Source organism: Carassius auratus, unplaced genomic scaffold, assembly GCF_003368295.1.
Source record: "Carassius auratus strain Wakin unplaced genomic scaffold, ASM336829v1 scaf_tig00214659, whole genome shotgun sequence".
Taxonomy (NCBI): domain Eukaryota; kingdom Metazoa; phylum Chordata; class Actinopteri; order Cypriniformes; family Cyprinidae; genus Carassius; species Carassius auratus.
The window spans coordinates 482-22,059 of NW_020527755.1; the positions used below are offsets into that span (position 1 = coordinate 482).

At 36.6% G+C, this 21,578-nt stretch overlaps 1 protein-coding gene across 1 annotated transcript; it reads left to right on the top strand.

Annotated features, from left to right (window-relative positions):
• The first annotated feature begins 774 nt into the window (after positions 1-774).
• On the top strand, positions 775-15,818 carry LOC113092597 (neurobeachin-like). The gene is made up of 7 exons (XM_026258259.1): positions 775-851; positions 1,719-1,851; positions 9,748-9,979; positions 11,899-11,999; positions 12,426-12,521; positions 13,787-13,908; positions 15,611-15,818. Exons 1-7 carry the CDS (start codon positions 775-777, stop codon positions 15,816-15,818), a joined length of 969 nt encoding a protein of 322 aa, XP_026114044.1.
• Positions 15,819-21,578: the final 5,760 nt, after the last annotated feature.

The following is a 21,578-nucleotide window of genomic DNA, read 5'->3' on the forward strand; positions in this document are numbered from 1 at the left end:
AGCATTCATGAATGTGAGGGAGGGCCATTGAAATGCATGGAGCATATGACTCTTTCCCATTTGTCTGTTGTCCCTCATTGTCATTCGTGGTGCTTCTGCAGGAAGTTAGTCTCAAGACAAGCATGTTTGTTTATTATTAAAGCTGTCACTCCACTGACAGCTGTCCTCTCAGCATGGCATTTCTTGTTTACACACAAATTCTGTATTCCTCCCTCTCTGATGATTTATCAACGTTCAAGTTTATTCATTCAGAATGCCTCATTAAATCACCTTCCTCTGGCATCTTTTTATCTCTCAAGTCCTCCGTCCTGCTGAGCCGAAATTACATATTCTTTCCGCAGAGTGCATCCTACTGACTCCAAGTCACCGTTTTCAGTCATGCCTTTCTCTCTCGTCTCTCTCTCATCACTCTTGTCCCAGCCTTCCGAACATAGATGTCACACATTCGTCTCTATAGAAATACTCTTCTCATTTCCTAAAGCTTTATGTGCCACCTATCAGGACCAACCTTTGAGAATTTACATTTAAAGCCTAACCCAGAGGAATGGATGGATGACCTTTGTGGCACGCTGTTATAAAGAGAGCCTGACCTGGTGAGACGGGGCCATGGCAGGGAAGCCACAATCTCGAACAGCGCATTATATAAAATAACGAATGCATTCTGCGAGTGGCAAAGAGGGAGAGAGTGTAAAACCAAAACAGCTGCACTGCACAACAGATGGTAAGGCCGCAGTAATCCTTCTAAGATCTCAAGTGCAAGCAATTGAAAACGCAATGAGAAAACTGAGTCTGAAAATGAGTGGCCTCGTGGTGGCTGCTCTACTGAAGGATATCTCTCAGCCACAGCGCAAGTAAACAAACTCGGATAAGACCTCCAGACTAACAGAAGAAAGCTCACTCTGATCTGTAATGTCTACAACCTCATTATTTTTGCTTTTCCTACTTTAGGAATATTTGTTTGAGCTTACGCCTCGGCTGGAGCCACCAAATGAAAAATTGTAATTTAAGAATATTAATGTGAGGCATTACAGTACTTCTGGTAGATTAGACAGGTCCCCTCGGTTTTACCCATGATTGACATAAATGTGACAAATCTTTTTATTAAGTAATAAAATGTTTTTTATAAAGAGATAAGCCTCACCTAAAAAAGACAATTCTGTCAATGTCAATGTTTATGGACCGCTCGATGTTTATTTTGGCCATTAACTGAAGGTCAGTTGGATTCAAGGTTTGGATTTTTGAATGAAACTACTCTTTTTAACTGAAATAAAATGTTCTCATTTGAGCGATTATGTAATTGAGCAGTTACTGGTATGTAAGAACCAGGGTTATTATAGTTTAATTAAATCTAAAACCATAAAACTTGAAAATGAAATAAAGTTTGCCTGAGATGAAATCAAATATAAAAAAGTTATTTTTTTTAAACTTATTTTAATTTCTGCTAACACATTAATTTAGTGTAACTTCATCTACTAAACTGAAGTAAAAATTAACAAAAGCACACACACCACACACACACACATATATATATATATATATATATAAGACAACAAAATGAATATGTAAAAATAAAGATTAATGAACTATATTTATTAAATATTACCAATATAATAAAAAAAAATTCTAACAGTATCTCAGTGAAACTAAAATAACGCAGAGTAAATTCAGAAGTGACCTAAAGGAATGTCAGAGGTATCGTTTTCTCAGTAAGGTCACAGAATCCCCATCCTTGTTCAGTCTAACGGCTGGAGACTGCAGCGTTCCAGCGACTACGCCGACGCAGAACTTCATGCCAAACCCTGGAGAAGCCCGTGCCAATTGCCGCCTTCGCCTCTTTTGGCTCAGGCCTTTGTGAGAGGATTACTAGGCTAGCAAGTGCATAATTACTTGCTCAGTGGTCTGTTGGAACAGGTTTCCTCACACCCTTCAGTCCCTTGCACCAAATGAAGTATCTTTTCTGAGTCCGGCGGTAAATTAAACTCCAGGAGTCATTGGTATGCAATACACTTACGTGACTCCCTGTCCCATTTTTTTCTTGTCAGAGATTCTTAATTACTGCATTTAAATATTATGGAATTATGGAATAGTTAAGAATGTAAATATTAGGATTTGATTGCATGCTTATTCTCGTGTTCTGATCCCTAGATATGGCTTGGATCCCTGCAATGTAAATTTGACTGGGTTGAGTTATATGATGAAATTTGTCCCTAATTTTGAGCGACTGTAATAGTGAGGCTTGCCTTATGCACTCGAGGGAAGCATGGTGCTGTTAGCTCTGTGAACATCATTCACTGTCAGAAGAAAGCAGAGTGTGCTCAACAGCCTGGCCAACTGTGAAGTGAGGCTGTCCCTGCCAGTGCCGCGGGCAGTTTATGCCTCTCTTCCACAGACCGCATTGCTAATTGCAGCGGTTGTGTTGTGCTGGGTGTGAGCTGGGACAGTCCTGCCTCAAGAAAGCAGATGGCTGTACAAATAGTGTCCGTAAGAATTGCAAATCTCTTAAAGCATTCATAGCAGGGAAGAGAGAGTTACGCAATAAAGTTAGAAGCAATGCCATAATTAGGAGCTTCATGCATTCTTCAACAATATATCAGAAAATTCTTATAATAATAATAAATATGATCCCAGCCGAGGGATAAGGGTCTTATCTAGCATAACGATCGGTCATTTTCTAAGAAAAATACACATTAATATTCTTTTTAACCACAAATGCTTATTTGTCTTTGTCCACAATATGAAGAAAATTCAGGATTTTTTCCTCAAATGACTTAATTTCTTTTCTACTGAAATGGAGTAAATTATCCATATATATATATTCTATCTATATATATATAAATTTTTTATCGTTTCACAATTTTGTAGTTGGCTTATCCACAAAATATACATTCATTCCTCTAAATTGAGTGGCTTTTTTTCTGTGTTATTGATCTTGGCCTGCTTCAGAGTAGAGCAGTTTGAATTGAAAAGCAATGCTTGTGTCCCTTATGCTAGGACATACAGCTTTGTGTCAAAAAATAGTGGAGGACGGCTTGGCAATATTTCTTTGTGTACAGAAATCTTCGAAATGTTCTCCCTCTCGTCAGATTGCTCTGTGTTTGCGTCATTTCCAGTGTCATGGTTAAACATTCTTGCACTAGCTCAAGACCCACGTAACTCCTACAGCAGATTTCTCCAGCTGTATACAGTGAGTGCTCTGTTTTTGTTCAGTCTTGATCTGTACCTGCTCTCTTTTGTTGCTGCCATGTCATATGTTTAGCGTGGCACTCACATTCTCAAAATGGACTTGGATGTTACGGTGGATTGTAGAATAGATGGTTGCCAGGCAACCAGACTATGCAGCATCAGTAATTGTCAGCCGCTCACAGTTTGCCCCTTCCATCATTGTATTTGTCAGCGTGTAATCACAGTGCCTAATTAAAGAGTGTGTCGGTAGTTTTAATACAGCGATTTGAAATGGTCTCATCTTCCTCAGATACACCAGGAGAAATGAAGACGTTGACATATTAGCTCGTAAGGTGTCCCGTGCTCTAATTGGGATCCTCGATGGAAAAGAGAAATTCAATAGGAGGAGAATTAATTCTCGCTACCTTAAGGCTTTGGCCTAATTTCGGCTAATGGATTCTGTATGGCGGCGATCGATGCCGGTGAACTGGCCCTGCCTTTGTGTGAATGTGTGGGCAAGCAGAGACTAGTTCACTTTCAAGCGTGTCGTTTTATGTTTTTGAATAATTTGTTCTCTACCGCATTAAACACAAATGTTCCTCAGAAAGCGTTCCCCAACCTAAAGAAAAACCAATCAATTAATTGATTAACCACCAACCCGCAGACATTCATCTGTCGCTGGCATGTGGTTTACTACATTCATCGCGTTATCTGTTGAGTAATTTAGTACTTAAGAGCACTTGTGATTTGCTTCATTTGCCCACATTTGTTTTTCAGCTCCTGTGCAAATCACAGTCTCCCCCTTTCATTACTGGGCTTGTGGCTTGTTTCATTTAAACATGAATTAGCTTGCTCCCGAACACAACTGTCTGTCTGGATAGTTACTGATTATTTGGAGTGGGTGGGAGTAGAGGAACTGGGCCCTGTGGAAAAATAATTTGTTGCTAACTGCTTTAGTGCTGCACAGAGTGTAATCTCTGACAGTGAGTTAGCATGTCATATATTAGCATACAGCTAAAGCTCTGGGGACTGAAAATCAGCCTTTCACTGTTAGCATTAGGTACATTTTGGAATGACTTTGAGACAGTGTGTTATCTAAAACATATTGTAATAAGTATTATTATAAATTATATAAATTAAATATTATTCCATTAAATATATGTATTTTTTTCTGCATTAAAAGGTCAAATAGTTCAGTTTGTCTGCTGTGGTACATATGAAATGACAACGTTTATTGATATATATTTAAGGTGTATGATTTTTAGCAGGAAAAACATCAAGTAATTTTTTACTCATTCATTTCATATTGCATGCCATAGAGGGCCCTATTTTAACGATCTAAATGCAAAGTGGGAGTTCACGGCGCAGGTGCACTCAGGGCATCTAAATCCACTTTTTGGAAAAACGGTTGGCGCACCCGGGTGCATGGTCTAAACGTGTTTTCCCTATTCTCTTAATGAGCAATGGGTGTTTTTTGGGCGTAACGTGCGATAAACCAATCAGAGTCTCATCTTCCATTCACTTTAAGAGCCAGTTGCACTCACGCCATGACAGATTTGCTATTTACACGGCGGAATTTGGCAAGCTCAAAGACAGAACGCATCTCCGAGATGAAAAAGAGCTGCTCCTGTGCCAGTAAATAGATAGCCTAATTCTGATACATGCCATGACTATCCATTATGATATGTAGGCATATATATATATATATATATATATATATATATATATATATATATATACATATACATATACATATATACATATACATATACATATATACATATATATATATATATATATATATATATATATATATATATATATATATATATATATAGCCTACAATAAATTATTATGCATTGCAATCCTTTAATTTTTTATAATTGGCATGTTAGTGTGCTGCTGTGCGTCCCTGTATTTAATAAGCAGTGTGTATGCGTGTTGTGGACCCGCCTATACTAACATGCTCTTAAAATAACAAAGAAAAAACATTGCGCCAGAATTTAGACCAGGTTTGAGTTGGTCTATGGCGCAGTCTATTTTCAGCTCCTTAAAATAGCAATGCGCCTGAACACACCTCTTTTTTAGACCAGCACGCCCATAAATGATAAATGATGGCATAAATGAGTGCAAATGCATTTGCTAATTAAACCATGTGGCGCTGGACGGGAAAATGCGCCGGACTGAAACCAGCAAACACACTTGCGCTGCACCTTGCGTCGCATTGTGCCCAGGGCCCAGAGACTTAATATGCAGAAACAATTGTAAAAACAGAAACAACCGTAAATCAGGCATTCATTTCCCCCAATTTCCCTGTTAAAAGCTATGTTAAATTTTATATTTTAATATTATTAAATATTTTTATTTGTTTGTTTTTTATTTATGTAATGTTTTATTTTATTTTTCAGTGTGCAAAAGCAACTGTAAGTATACTGAAAGGTCATTTATGTGTATTTTTTCCAACACAAATTCTCCTTGCTATGTTTCTCTGTTTTTATGCTGTATTTGAGTGCTCATTTTATTTATTTATTTTAATGCTTAAGGGTTTTTTGTATTTTATTTTTAATGTTTAATGTGCACAGACAACTATTCAAGTATTCAAGTACTTTAAGTCAGTCATTCATAGTTTTTCCCTCAAATATTCCCTGCTGCATTGCTCTGATTGTTTGAACGTTTCTTTGCTTTATTTCAATGCTGAAGTGCTTGTTTTTTTTTGTTTTCTTGGGTGCTCTTACATCTACCATTCCTTTCACTGCTTCTTTTATTCCATTCAGATTTCAGCATCATATCAATGTGTAAACATCTGATAAAACTGCAAATTGAGAGAAAACATGTGAAATCATAAATGTCTCAAAGCATCTGCTGCATGACGTTTTAACATCAGACAGGGAATGGCTTGGCGCTGTGTTGCGGATGAGCAAATGTTCTAAAAATTAAATTTTCCAGATAAAATCGACACATTGGTCAAAGATGTGGCCTGGTGTGTAGCGCATCTGGCTCGGATTGTTTCCCGATCCCATCCACCATATCTGCCATGATTAACTTAAACAGATAAAGTCTGTTCCCACTGTAATAAAACATGAGCGAAGTGGTGAGGATATTGTGAGTCAATGTGCTGGAGGCTGTACTGCGCTCTGTCTGATCTCTTTGTTACAGCTCCTGCATTCTGCTGTTGCTTAAAAATAGCCTTTGACACCACTGCCAGTGTTCAAGGGTCAAAAAGAAACACTAGTATTATGCTTGGTCTTTTTGTGTTTGGGCAAGTCTGTTTGATCCCATAAGCGGCATGTGTAGGAGGTAAACAAGTCTATTCTTGTTGTACTGCATCCGTGTGTGAAGAGTATTATGTACAAAATTTTAGTTTGGAGTTGAAGACCTTATATTGGGCTATCTAAATTTGTGCATTTCAACATGCAAAAAAAGGGTTTATTTTGTTTCCCTGTTAGAAACCATTTGCGTGAAAGCTTGGTTACGTTTTTTGTTGTTCACTAAACTGCCCATGATCTCTCTGGGTTTCATAGGCAGTTATTGATGAGTAAACTTCTCGTAATTAATCTTCTATTCGCTAAAGGCCTCTGGGAGTGATGAACCATGACAAATCAATAGGATTGTCATCCCTGCTGTCCTTCTGTTTGCACTATATGAATAGTACAGTAAATAGTTTATTGGAATGATACCGTGGAAACACTTGCGAACAAATCCTGTCTCAACCGTCAATCGTATCAGCTTAATCCCCTTAACAAGATTTTGCCTATGGCTGATGCCTTTGACGAAAGCAACACATTGATTATTATTATTATTATAAAATACATGCGATGTAAAGGTCCTTGTACACGCAGTGGAAAATTTTAGCCCGATAAAAAATAAATACAACCTCATGTTATATCAATCATATTTACACACTGCCTCCGAAAGTGTTGTTGGTCATAAAATTCGGATCATGTTTGATTTTCTCTGTTTGTCGCAACCGTAGCTTGCATTTTGAGAGGAAAGGATGACGAATTCGACAAATATGAAAAAACACATACAGAAATTTCGGACTCAGTGTGCAAGGACTTTAAGTACTAAAAGGGTGGTCACACTGCACCTTTCATTCAGTTGACTTCCATTTGTATGTATACAAATGCATCAGACCGGAAACAAAAACTTGTGCGCAAAGTTTCGCATTTCGCTGCCTTCCAACTATGTTTTGTACATTCATATGCTACTTGACTAAAATGATATAATGTTTAGTTAATAAATAACACTAACATTAAGCTACCTTTAACCATACCCTAGAGTTGGATAACTCTCCAGCTATAAAATAAACAAATAAATAATTAAATAAATTAGCATGATAATATCGTGTATTAATGATTTCACAGGCTAACGTTTGGACGATAAAACTATGGAGCAAATCGCCCAACACATTATGAATTAAAGTTAACTATCAAGATTCTGTTACTCCATAATGACAGTTGTTGACCTAAAGGAGAAAAATGACCTTAGAAGACAGTTTATGCTAATGCCGACGAACCCTGCGGCACTGAGAACACAATTAATGCATTCTGACACGTTTGAACACAGTGACGCATGAAATCAAATTTGCATCGCTAGAAGCATTTACATACTTGCAGAAAAGACTTCATAAGGCTCGTATATAGTGAATAAAAGCAGTGGTGCATCTTACAATCTTGAACTTGATGGTCTAAATCAAAAAAGACCCCTGCTTTACTCGATAATGGTAAAGTCATGTTTAAGGTCCTCACATGGATAATAGAAATAATCAAGGTGAATGTTCGGTTAAGGTTGGTGGCACGGGGCAATTTCATGAGCTAAGGTTATCGACGGCCCCATTACAAAAGGTTCTAAAGCACCAGAGCGTTCCCAATCTGACTTTATTAGATGAAGTGTGAAAATCAATAGTTCTCCTGCACCCTTACGAAGTTCTGCACCTCGGCTTCACACCGAAACGTAGTTTACAGGCATTTCAGCCTTTTTTTTTTTTTTAAATTGCCTGGTTATTTACTTGGGGGTTTGGTGTTTGCATGGCTAGGACCTGGCCAATTCCATGCCTATTGAACTCCAAGACCGATGCCGTCGATTATTGTTTGCTGCAGAGCAGGAACAATCTCTGATTGGTTTGTCCGATCCTTACCTCTCCAGTGTGTTGTTTGAGAGGTAGAGGGGTATGTAAGTGTGTGTATGCAGTCATTATGTTCTTTCTACCCTGACTCTAAATGACCCTCTCAAATCACAATCATTGTTTTTCAGGCTGAAAGTGCTGCTCTCTACGGAAGCAACCTCAAAAACTGCTCTTTTAATAATTCTCTCTGTATTATTTGTTTCCTTTGCTTTTCTTCCTATTCACTGCACTCTCAAGACTTTTCCAATTGCCTTTTCTGTTCAAATGAATAATGTATTCTCTAATTTCATTCTTTTTTTATGTCCTTTTTACTTTGGTCTGTCCATTTCATCCGCCGTCTTATCATTGATCTCTCCCATACCTATTAAATAAGATGATTGAATAATTCAATTAAATTGTGATTAATGACACTAGCCGAGATTCCATCCAAAGTTGCGAATTTAACGAGTCCAATGAGTGAAAGACAACAAAATCGTCACTTCCTGATAAACTGGCACTATACATCACTAAGAAAAGTAGGAGAAGCTACTGAATATAATAATTTTCCTATATAATAAATTAGTTGCACCTCAGAACGAGCAGACGAAACACAATGAATGCGCTTATTGCTTTCGGAGGTGGATGCTGCTGTTTGAGAACGCAGTCGTTTGAGTTATGGGAAGCAATTAAACAGAAATACTTTGACAGACTTTGCTCGGGCACTTTTCCGAATGAATATATAACAACATTTCATATGCTGTGGAATGAGATTGGTCCACTGGTTTGTCAGGATTTACCGTCTATAATGCAAAGTCACATGCCTTTTTTTGATGCGCTTGGAGGATTTTTTTTTGCAAAATGCATTTCCATCTCCCATTATTCGCATTAACCCTTTTTCGCACAAAAACCAAGTCAAAAACCACGTTGAGCAAAACAACTTTTTATTCAAAATTCAGCGTTTCCATCACTCGATTCTGATGCGATATTTTAAAATGTGCATAACAGCAGGGTGGTGGAAACCCAGCTACAGTTTTGTCTTTGCTAGAGCTGCTTTACAGTTGAAACCGAATTATAATTATAACTTAAATTATTTTATTCCTGTTTGAGTTATGTGTCACTGATGCTGGTTTTCATTTATTACTACTGTATAAAGCTGTTTTCAAGCTGTCTGTATTGTATATAATGCTATTCCCATTCATCCATCCATTTATTTATTTAGTTAGTTCTTTGCAATTTTACTCTGACTTCAATCACATTAAACACCTTAATATACAAAAACTTACCATAGTTTATTTGTTATAATTTGACAGCAATATATTTTATATAACAACGTATATAACAACATATTTTGTATATATTTTGTTTAACCATGGTCTGTGTCACCATGATGTGTTTGATTGAAAATATACCGTTCATCAATATAAACCTTTTCCTCAGTAATTTCATTTGTGACTAACACTGGCTCTGTCTTTCTTTCTCAGCTGGTGGGTGGAGAGTTCGACCTGGAGATGAACTTTATCATCCAGGACGCGGAAAGCATCGCCTGCATGGTGGAGCTGCTGGAGCACTGTGACGTAACCTGCCAGGCGGAGATCTGGAGCATGTTCACAGCTATCCTGCGGAAGAGCGTTCGCAACCTACAGACCAGCACCGAGGTGGGGCTCATCCAGCAGGTGCTGCAGAAGATGAGCGCCGTCGACGACATGATTGCAGGTGTGCTCTAAAGTAAAGAGTCACGAGATGATTTCATAGGATCCATGTTTGTTGACTAGGTATTACTAGTCAAATAACAATAAGTTGTAAATTCAAATAAATAAGTATTTTTAATAATAACAATAATAATAAACATTTATTTTTAAAACATTAAATAATAAATATAATAATAAAACATACACAATAATAAATAGTATAATTGTATAAATGTATTATTTTTGTTCTTATTATTCATAATAAACATTATTACTAATATATCATTATAATTAAATAAAAAGTAAATATTATAATAATAAATATAATAAATATTGCAATAAATATCAATTTGTTGTTGTTGTTTTATTATTCATGTTATTTGCTTCTTATTTTTATAATAATAATAATAAACATCCTTTTATTATTATTAAAAATAAAAAATAAATATTATAATAAATATAATATTACAGAAGATATATATTATTATATATTTTTTGTATTAGCAGTATTATTTCTAATATTAACAATAATAATACAACTAATTTTATTGTTATTAAAGAATATTAAATAGTACAATAATATATAGTATACATATTACAACAAAAATAATTTATTATTGTATTGTTTTTCAATTTATTGGTTGTATTATTATTATTATTATTATTATTATTATTATTATTAATAAACCTTATTTTATATATTATTACTGTTATTATATGGTAAAAATAAAACAGTAAATATTATAATAAATATAAATATTACAGAAGATATCTTATTATATATATAATAATAATAATAATAATATAATTTTAAGAGTATTACAGCATATTTTGGTTGTGTGTAAAATAATTGTCTTAAACTCTACCTTTGTCAACCAGTGTGTGGTTTATTATCTGTCAGTTTGTGCGTCACAATTAATAATTATGTCTTACGAGTGCAGTGATTTTAAGTTTATTATTTTCAACAATTCTGCTCCATGTCTTATAGTGTTTATGCCATGTCTTTGTAAATAAGCCTTTTCATGGTATACAATCTATGGCTATACTGAGGTACATTTTGTAGCAGTGCAAACACCCAACATTTTGTCCTGGGCGCCCTGATTTCAAGGCACTTTGGTTCTGAAGACGTCTACTTTTTACATCACTGCTTTCAGTTCAAATAATTCAGCCAACTCAAAATCCAATTCACCAAAGAGAAAAGAATCAGTAATTTCTGTGCTAATCTTTGTTGTATCACATGCCAGTCCATATGTTCTAATCCTCTATGATTTGGCTCTGTTAAGTTTCAGAAAAATAGGTTTCACTGTCTCACTAAACCGCTCATTGTGCATTCTGTGTCCAATATTTCTGTGTAATTATGATCAGTGGACCATAGCCGTCGTTTATTGCAGGGGTAATGTGTAAAATTGGCTCTGTGAGCACATTTGGGAGAAAGCTTCTTTAGACAGATTCACATGTTAGAAAATGCCACTGCTAATCAGACAATTAGTTCTCATACGCTTCCAGCTTCTGTCCATTTTTGACCAAATTTCTGGCCTTTGAGTGAATGGCGTGTAACTGGGTTATTTTCAAAATCAAATTACAATGATATTACGCCACGACAAACATCACTACTGAGGGTTGTTATTTTTCTCGAAATTAGATTATTTCATGTCTCGCGCAGCGCTTTGAAGAGCTACTAAATTCATAACGCAGATGTTTCGCAAATTACATCAGTAGACACTTTGACACCGAGCCATTACGGCCAATATATAAATGAATAGACTTGCGTTTTCCATGCGATCTGATGACTTAAGGAGCCTCAGGAGAACATGCGGTAGATAATGTTCCAGCAGAAAGATAACGATTGGCTTCTTGCCCCAAGTGACATCATCCTCATGAGTCGGCAGTTTTGTGCACCGATAATGCTGAGTCATTTTGTTAACTTCTTTCTGTCTTCCTCAGATCTCTTAGTGGACATGCTGGGGGTCCTGGCCAGCTATAGTATCACAGTCAAGGAACTGAAGCTGTTGTTCAGCATGCTGAGGGGCGACGGAGGCATGTGGGTGAGTGCTCTTGCCCCTTTTTCCACCAACTGGATGCCATGGCTGTTAAAAACAAGGAACTAATTTTAACGCTAAAATATGTTTTGGAAGCTGATAAAAATGTGCAGACAATTAGCTAGACCTCCAACAAGCCCAGCCAATGATCTCCTGTCCACCAGTCCTCCACATGGACGCCTCTGTTTGTGGTTTGCCTGATGGATAGGTTATTGATTGGCTCAAGCAGTGGTTGCTTTGTTGGGTCGTTGATAATGGTAACTATTAAATCATTTATTTTTGACTCTCATGAACGCATGTATCTTTTTCTCTGTTTTCAGTGACTTCTCTCATAATAATACGTTTCCTTTCATCCCTCTCTCTCTCTCTCTCTCACTAATTACAATGTCCTCTCTTAATTGTTCTCTTTCTCTGTGTGTCCTGCGCCTATAGCCAAGACACGCCATTAAGCTCCTGTCTGTGCTGAATCAGATGCCTCAGCGGCACGGCCCTGACACCTTCTTCAACTTTCCAGGACGCAGTGCGGCGGTGAGAATCTCCTACACTTTTTACAATAAGACATGGGCCTTATAGGTATGAGCATGAGAGTCGTGTCAGATTTATAGTGCACCAATTTAAAAAGAGAGTATTTTAAATAGGTTAATCAGGTTAATATGCATTTTTTTATATGCATGAATTTAAGGAAATTAGTGCTTTTATTCAGCAAAGGCTGCATTCAGTTGATTAAAAGTGACAGTAAAGATGTTTATAATGTTACAAAAGAGTTATATTTCAAATAAATGCTGTTCTTTTGGACTTTCTATTCATAACAGAACATTTTTATTACTTAAATCGCTAGTGTATATTTTTAGCAATAGCCAAAAAAACATTGTATTGGTCAAAATTATCAATTTTTATTTTATGACAAAAATCATTAGGATATTAAGTAAAGATTATGTTCCATTAAGGGTTTTTGTAAATTTCCTACCGTAAATATATAAAAACTTAATTTTTGATTAGTAATATGCATTGCTAAGAGTTAATTTGGACAACTTTAAAGGCGATTTTTTCATTATTTAGATTTTTTGCACCCGAGATTCCAGATTTTCAAATAGTTGTATCTTGGCCAAATAGTGTTCCATCCCAACAAACAATCAATCAATGGAATTCTTATTTATTCAGCTTTCAGATGATATATAATCTCAGTTTCTGAAATGTTTACACTTAAGACTGGTTTTGTGGTCCAGGGTTACAGTAAGAGTGTTTTCTGAAGAATCATGTGACAGTAAAGACAGAGTAACGATGCTGAAAATTCAGCTTTGCTGTAATATTGAATAAATTACATTTTAAATCATATTAAAATAGAAAACAATTGATCAGTGCAGTCTTGCTTTTTCTAAATACATTAAAAGATCCTTAGCAGGCTTATAAAAAAGAGGGGTATCTAAATTATATATTTATTTATAGAATAGATATATAATAATTCATATTACAAATACAGGCTTCACATTTCTGCCCACATTTCTTCCTGTAGCCTTTAACTGCAAGGGCATAAATGTTTTTATTGTGTGCAAACTGAGAGAATCATTATCTCAAATTATCTGACAGTATCGTCTGTGGTAATCAACACTATGCCACAAATGCTGTTATTAGAGCACAAATTATATTTAACCCAGGGTATTAACCACTGTACCAAGGTCCATTTGTACAAAGTGGTCAGCTGATTATATATCAGCTTATTCTGTAAATGTTATTTTCATAGCTCCTATGTTTGTGCAAATGTTCTAATTTCCTTGTGTTTTGCCCCCCGGCAGGCCATTGCTTTGCCACCCATTGCTAAGTGGCCTTACCAAAACGGATTCACTCTCAACACATGGTTCCGAATGGACCCACTCAATAATATCAACGTAGACAAGGATAAACCATACTTATACTGGTGAGTATAATGTGTGTGGCACATTAGGATGAGCAGAGGCAATGGTACGATGCTGACCAGTCGACAGTCATTAAAATGTAAATGCCAGGACTGATTTCAGAGCTGAAGCTCTACACCAAGCGACCTAGACCAACACCTGTGAGCCTCAAGCTTCTCAGAGTGGGATGAAAACACTGGAGATCTGTGCATATGAAATATTATATTACCATTTCTGTTTGAAGTGGTAAGTGTCTCTACAGGGCTGGCCCTCAAGAAGAGACTGCTAATTTAGGAGTGATGAGCCCTGCCCTATTTTCCAGTTACCAAGGAAAGCCTGCCGTACCAGAGGGCAAACTCACAAAATTCCTAAATGTCATAGGAGATTCTCTAAAGAACCTTCAGTTGTTGTTGAAAATAAACCAGCGTGGTAAACTGGAGATGCCTTGCAGAGTAGCCTTGAGGATCCTTGTTAGTTTTGACCTTTAATTGAATGTCGGTGCTGCACTTTAATGCCATATTCTACACTTCTGTAGCATTTCATTCTTTGGTCTGGGTTTCTTGCCCAAAAACACTCATAATCCCTTTCAAGATACCCCGAAGGACCCACAGTACTTGTGGAGTGCAGTTCCCATTATGCTCGCTGTCAAGAGAACAGATAGGATGTTCTGTTGGTTTACTGTGTTGAAGGTTGCAGACAAGTCCAGCAAAATGAGTTGTTAGTATACATAGATGTAATTTAATTTTACATGCAAATTTCCTGTACCTCAACATGCCGCTAACTGTGCCAGGGTCACGAGTTTGATTCCCAGGAAAGAGACATACTGTACTGTAAATGTGTGACTAGAATACACTGAATCGATTGGCTTTAAGGATTCCCTACATAATTGCATGTAATATGATTCACATGAATAAAACGGATTCTTCAAAAGAAATGAATTTGCACACACGTATTGTATCTTCAACATCACTTGTATCACCAGGAGGCCTTTTTGAATATTTGTAGCCGCTAATAAAGTATATCCTCCATGTTGGGGTAGAAGCTTTTGCACATTATTGAGGGAGGAGACACTGAATGTACAGATTACCACTTCAGAAGTCTGAGGGCCACTGACCTCGCTTAAATCAGCATGTAATCCTGTTTCCTGTTTCTGTGTTACCATGGTGAGCTCAGCATAGAATTATGTAGCCGTGTAGGCACAGAGCGAGAGAAACAGCTCCGCTTTGAGGCCCGACTGATAGCCAGTCACCTTATCGACAGCAGCCGGAGCTCCCAGCAAGCTCTGCTGCCAATGACTCAGTCAGCCATGTTTGTTTTCCCGCCAAGAAAAAAGCCTGACATTCTCCCTCCATATTTTGACTGAGTTCTCACATCTGACAATAAGAGTTCAGTTCATTTTTTGTTGTTGCGGAAAACATGTTGAAATCAGATTGTTCTGTAGCATGGCCAGAATAACAACATTTTTGAGTTGATCAATAGAGTTGGGCAAATAGAAGATGAAAGAAGATGGTAATATAAAAAATGGGGTGGTTTTTGTTGATTCATATTGGAAAAAAAACCTGTGGAGTGGGCAAACTTCCATTAAAAATGTGGAAATAGCTTTTCATATAAAAAATTTCTTCCTTATTTTGCCATTTATTTGCATCCTTTCTCTCCTCCTTTCCTGGGTTTATTTTTTTTTTTTTTTTCATGAAGTCAGTTCTTTCTCTTTGGTTTGTCCCCTAGTTTCCGAACCAGCAAAGGGATTGGCTACTCTGCACACTTTGTGGGGAACTGTTTAATCGTGACATCACTGAAGTCAAAAGGGAAAGGCTTTCAACACTGTGTGAAATACGACTTCCAGCCGAGGAAGGTGAGTTTTGACCTGTCCACACACACAAGTAGTACATTGGAGGGTGGAACAGTGTTAAAGGGGCCATATGGACATTGCTAAAAAGAATATTATTTTGTGTAATGCGGTTTAAGGTTCATTTTATTGAACCTTAAACGGTTTTAGGTGGTTTATTCCTTTTAAGTGCTCAGGCTCTGACCAGGACAGTGCACTTTCTTTTTTTATTTTCTCACTCAGAGTGGGCTGATACAGCAACATCTGGTTTTTGATAATTCGGCTCCTCTTATTGTCCAAGTGGGACGGATTCGGCTCAGTCGCTTGTGTTTTTCAACTACAAATGAAAATAAGTTTGAATATGAATGATACCTCATCCTGTCTGCTCAAAGAAGAGGACGACAAGGGAGGGTTGTGCACCAATTAGAATGCAAGCTATACCCCTTCGCCCAAACACACACACGCTAGAGTGAGAAACTGTGTACTCGGTCTAACAATGAACTTCACAACTCACCTAATTAGTCTGCTGACCCAATTGAAACTGTGTGTGGTGGGACAAAAGGGCTGGGTTTTAATCAACCACTTTGTTTGTACCTCTTTGATTTATATTAAACTTCCCTAGATATTAAAGAGGGAAAGAATAGAGCAAAACAGGGGATCAGGGAGGATTGGGGATGTGAACAAAAAGAAAAGTAATTGAATTGAACTGAACTGAGCTAAAAGATCTATCCAGAACTCAAATGGTGTAATTTTATTGGTCAATGGTGACCAGCAGCTCAGAAAAAAAGTTAGAAATGTTAGACTACTCTAGGGCTGTGTTTTGGGGAAATCCAAAGCCCCGTCTAGACGAAGATGACCCTTTTTTTTGAATTTATGTAAAATCTTAACTGGCATTAAAAGCTGTGAAATCTCAGTTATGGGATGGATTTTTGGTCGAGCAGATTTTCGCTTATCCTTTCCCCCCCGCTGTCACCCCAGCTAATATCGCCTTACGTTTTCATAAGATGCTAGGAAGGTGGAGAGGATAACCGGGAAATTAGGTCTTTTGAGGAAGTTTGCACTAAATCTCCCCATTTCTAATGGGCCACAACTAATTTTCAGAGCTCTTCCTTATAGACTCCACCCTACAAGAGCTCGGTTTTTTGTTTAAATTACGGGTACATGGTTGACACTTCTGCATGATCCATGTTGATGTGTTCCTCACTGGAGTGCTTTCAAACGCCAGGGCTCTGATCTTTAATTCATATGCCAAAACAGCTTTTAGCATTGCTGCCATCAAACAGAATGAGTCTGTTTCAGTAAATTTAGCTCTCGGTTTAGAAGCATGTAATGAGATGATGTTTATGAGCTTGATCTAAAAATTGTTTCCATTTTAATTCTGGGTCGGGGTCATTTCCGCAGAATTTTCTTGGTCCAAAGCTTGAAAGATTGGTTCAGTATAAATTAAGCTCTTATGTGAAGCATGCGATCAGTTAACACAGAAAATGAATTCCCTCATCCCATTTGCGTTAAAAGTAATGTAGCGTACGCCAATGGAACAAGGCATTACTGAGGATTTTTCTTTTGTTAAAGTGCTTTGTTTAATTTGCATGTTTTTTGCAAATAATTTCATTTTGTGGTAATTTATGCTGTCTCCCTGTGCTCCTGATAACCAATCCAAACCTAGTGGCCTGCATCATTTTGTGGATCAGGAACATTTCATGATGTACATCGATCCTATTCAGCCATGAAATGTGGAGGAAAAAATGTCTAAATTACGAAGATGTTTATTCAAAAACTTGTAATTATGAGAATAATAATAACAATGAGAATTGTGTTGCTATAATTTTTGCAGTTCTGAGAAAAAAGTCAAAAACGCAAGATATTAACTTGCAATTCCTGAGGAAAAAAATATGAGATGATGATTCAAAAACTGTGAGATATTGAATCATAATTGTGACAAATAAAGTCGGAAAATCTGGGCTGTAAATTTGCTAATTCTGGAAAAAAAATCTGAAATCCTGCGAAGATGTTAACTCACAATTTCCAAGAATAAACTTGTATTATGAGAAATAAAGTGCAGATATTGTTGTTTGCTATTTAAATTTGCAGTGTTTGAGAAAAAATGTATGAGAAGATGGTGAAGATAGAGACTTATAAATTACAAGTTAATAAAGTACAGAATCTGCGAAGATAAATTCAGGCAGTCTATAAGAAATCAAAGTCTGGAAAAAATAAACGTTTTTTTTTAATTTATTATTAATTTTTTTATTTCCCCTGGGGTGGGGGTGAAAACTGGGTTTCCATAATGAACACTGTGTTTACTAACTCTAACACAGTTATAGCATATGGCTATGGCTGAAAGTGAAGCCTGTGTAAATATTCGATACTTCTACTATCTTCCCTGTCACTCTTCTGCAGTGGTACATTGATCAGCATTGTCCACATTTCTACACACCCGTTTGAGGAAATAGTGAGATCCGTTGCTATGTCAATGGCCAGCTAGTTTCCTACGGCGACATGGCATGGCACGTCAACACCAATGATGTAAGTGTTTGTGCTGCTAGCAGCTTCCCCACATTTCCAGAGCTCTTCACATTCTCATTGTTTTTCATACACAGCCTCAAGAAGCACATAAACGTCTAAGTGTTGCCAAAATCAACTTCTTTTTCTTCAGTTTTGGAAAATATTGCACCTGTAGGGTCCAACTGACATGTGATTAGATAAGCGCTTGTCTCTGTGGATCAAAGGGATATAGATTAGCCATACACCTTTCTCCCTAAGGGAAATCTTTATAGTATATTGTGTATAGACTAGCTGAAGTAATTCAGAACAAGATGACCAGAAGATAGCAAGTAAACAGCTCCAGGAGGCGTTTTCTGAAAACGCTCAATCTGTTGAGCTGATAAAACACTCCTCTTTTTTTTTATTCCTTTATCTTGATTATCTCCTCTTCCTCTCTCTCTTCCTACAGAGTTATGATAAATGTTTCCTGGGCTCTTCAGAGACTGCGGATGCTAACCGGGTGTTCTGTGGGCAGCTCGGAGCCATTTACGTCTTCAGTGAGGCGCTGAACCCTGCACAGATCTTTGCCATTCATCAGCTCGGACCCGGGTATAAGGTATAAACCCTGAGATCACTTTTGAGAGAGCAGGGTGTTCTGCAGCTGTGGGATACTCCTCCACCTTTGCTGCTTGATTGTTGCAGTATAAAGTGGTCGTATTGTGTTTGACTGAATACTTATTGCTGTAATTAAACTCTGTGCTGAGAACATTCAGATGGATTAGTTCTGAAACTGACAGGCGGTGTAACATAAAAGCTCAATTCCTAAACTCAACCCCACTGTCTGGCATCTACGCAGACACTTATTCTCTGCAGTAGTGCATGTACTGAAATTCAACCTCTCAAGTGATTTGAAGTGATCTACATGGGCAGCAACAGTCACTCACATGCCACTTGAATGTGGCATCTCAAATGAGTCTGATTTAGGGTTGTTTTTGTTAACTACAGCTAAAAGTACAGTATTAAAATCGGTTTTGTTAACTGAAGAAAACAAGCAGAAATCAAATAAAACATAAATACTAGTTGAATAATTTTGCCTTGGCAATTAACTGAAACAAAATAAGGTGAAGTACCAAAATGATTCAAATTAAAACAATAAATAAAAATAATTTTAAGCTAAATAGAAAAACTGAAAAAGCATATAACAAAATTACAAAAAAATAAGTAAAAATAAAATAAAGCTAATTGAAAATATTAATAAATACTATTATACAGTAGCATTTAAAAAATGCTAAAATAATACAGGGGTGATTCAGAGTTTGGCATTTGTCTATATTGCTAAACTAATGATGCAAAATGCTGAAAAAAAAATACAAATAAAAAAAAAAAATAATAATACAAATTATCTTGTCGACTTATTTATCAAAATTTATTTGACATGAACCGAGAGAAATTAACTAAGAGATATGAACCAAGAGAAATGAACTAAGAGACATAAACCAAGCGTAAACATTACCGTCTCCAGCCGCGAGAGGGCGCTCTATGCTGCTCATTGCTCCTGTAGTCTACACTGAAAACATAAAGCGCCCTCTCGCTGCTGTAGACAGTAATGTTTTCTCTTGGATCTGAATAAATGCGACTTATAGTCCAGTGTGACTTACATATGTTTTTTCCTCATCATGACGTATTTTTGGACTGATGCGACTTATACTCAGGTGCGACTTATAGTCCGAAAAATACGGTATACTGACATATTACTTAGGGCTTACTGATATCAAATTTTAATAACATTTTATTTGAAGTATTTCTTTATTGTGCATTCCTTAATATTATGCCTAAAACGTGTTTTAATATCACTAAAACTATAAGGGTATATTAATTAAGCTCATAAATATGTAAATGTATTTGTAGTAAACCTAGCACAAAATACATTTATTACAATGCGTTTTAATGTTGATGTTTTTTCCACAAGGAGAAACTGACAGAATTTCAAAAGTGTGAGGTCATTTCTAGTTAAACTCGTGTTTTTATTTCTTTGAAGGGCTGTCATGATGAGTATGAACTAGAGCTTTCAGGTTGATTGAAAAATAGCAGCACTTTTCTGTGCACTTTTTGTGGTTTTCTGTGAGTAGTTCAGTGAACGGTAACGGTGCGTGTAAGGCTGAGAAAACCCTTCCTGAAACATGGGCTGTGCTTAAGTACTTTCTCATTACACCTACATTTCCCTGGCAGGTCTGTTAATAACACCTGATGTTCTCTCTTCTCTGTTTCTCATTCATTAAGCAGACTCTCACCTCTCAGACAGGCTTGTCTCTTGGGTCTATACGCATGTGGGAGCTGATAGCTGCTTCTGCTTCATGGGCTGAAGTGTTTATGCCAAAGCAGCACTTGACATAGATGAACCCTTAAAAAATCCCTTCTCAGTACAGAAACGAAGAGGAGAGGATAGATGAGTGATGTTAATTGCCTGTCTTTCTAGTTGACCAATTAATAGCTGTTTAAGAGAAGAGCGTTGAGGGGAAATCCAGGCTGTCAAGTTTGATTTTTCTCACTGAATTTTTTTCTCCAGCCGAGCACGAGACTCCCTGATTTCAGCCAAAGCTCTCAGGAAGCATGCGGACAGGGCTTGTTTACCCGGGTCATGATCTGACGATTAGAAGCAGCTCTTGTTTACTTGAGTCAGATGATGTTGTCGTACATTACTGCTAAATGGACAGATGATTAACCACATCTTTCAGTGCTGATCTCGTCATCGTCTTTTGCATCAGGCAAGCACAGCTTATTTAGGCTGTTGCTTTATAAGACTGAGTGATATATCTAATATTCACAATGGATTGAAACTAGTATAATAGCTTTTATCCAAGAGTAGTAGCTTCTCTTAATGTGGTCCACTGTGATTAGACTTTATTTCTTTATTTTATATATATACATTTATTATTTTATTGCATTTCATTATTGATTTTAATGATATTCTGCAGACTGGATTGTGCCACTGAGAATTTCATTGCAACTCTATTACAATGACAGTAAAGGAAAGTATTTACCATGATTATAAAACTGAGCAACATGATATATATTGCATTGTGCTTTTATATGGTAAAGTTTATTAATTTTATTAAATGTATGTTTTCTGAGGGCTTGTCATTAAACTAATTTCACAATATTTAATGGAGATAATTTAAACTTTTTCCCCTTTTCATTTCATCTAAAATATTTTAGTAAAAAAAAATCATATTTGCATAGTAATTTTTATTTGATTTAATTTTCTTTTTTAAATTAATGAAAAATATTAGGTAAATATTTACCTGTTTATTGTTATATTAGTTCATATAAATGAAAGTTGAACATTGATTCATTTCCATGAATCATTTCAAATCAGCAGTGAAT

Bases quoted from the DNA above. Each gene is read 5' to 3' on its own strand.
- LOC113092597 (XM_026258259.1), top strand. From the start codon at position 775: ATGAGAAAACTGAGTCTGAAAATGAGTGGCCTCGTGGTGGCTGCTCTA. The intron at 1,852-9,747 runs GTGAGAGGATTA...TTTCTTTCTCAG, and splicing joins CTCTTTTGGCTCAGGCCTTT to CTGGTGGGTGGAGAGTTCGA. The intron at 13,909-15,610 runs GTGAGTATAATG...TTTGTCCCCTAG, and splicing joins GATAAACCATACTTATACTG to TTTCCGAACCAGCAAAGGGA.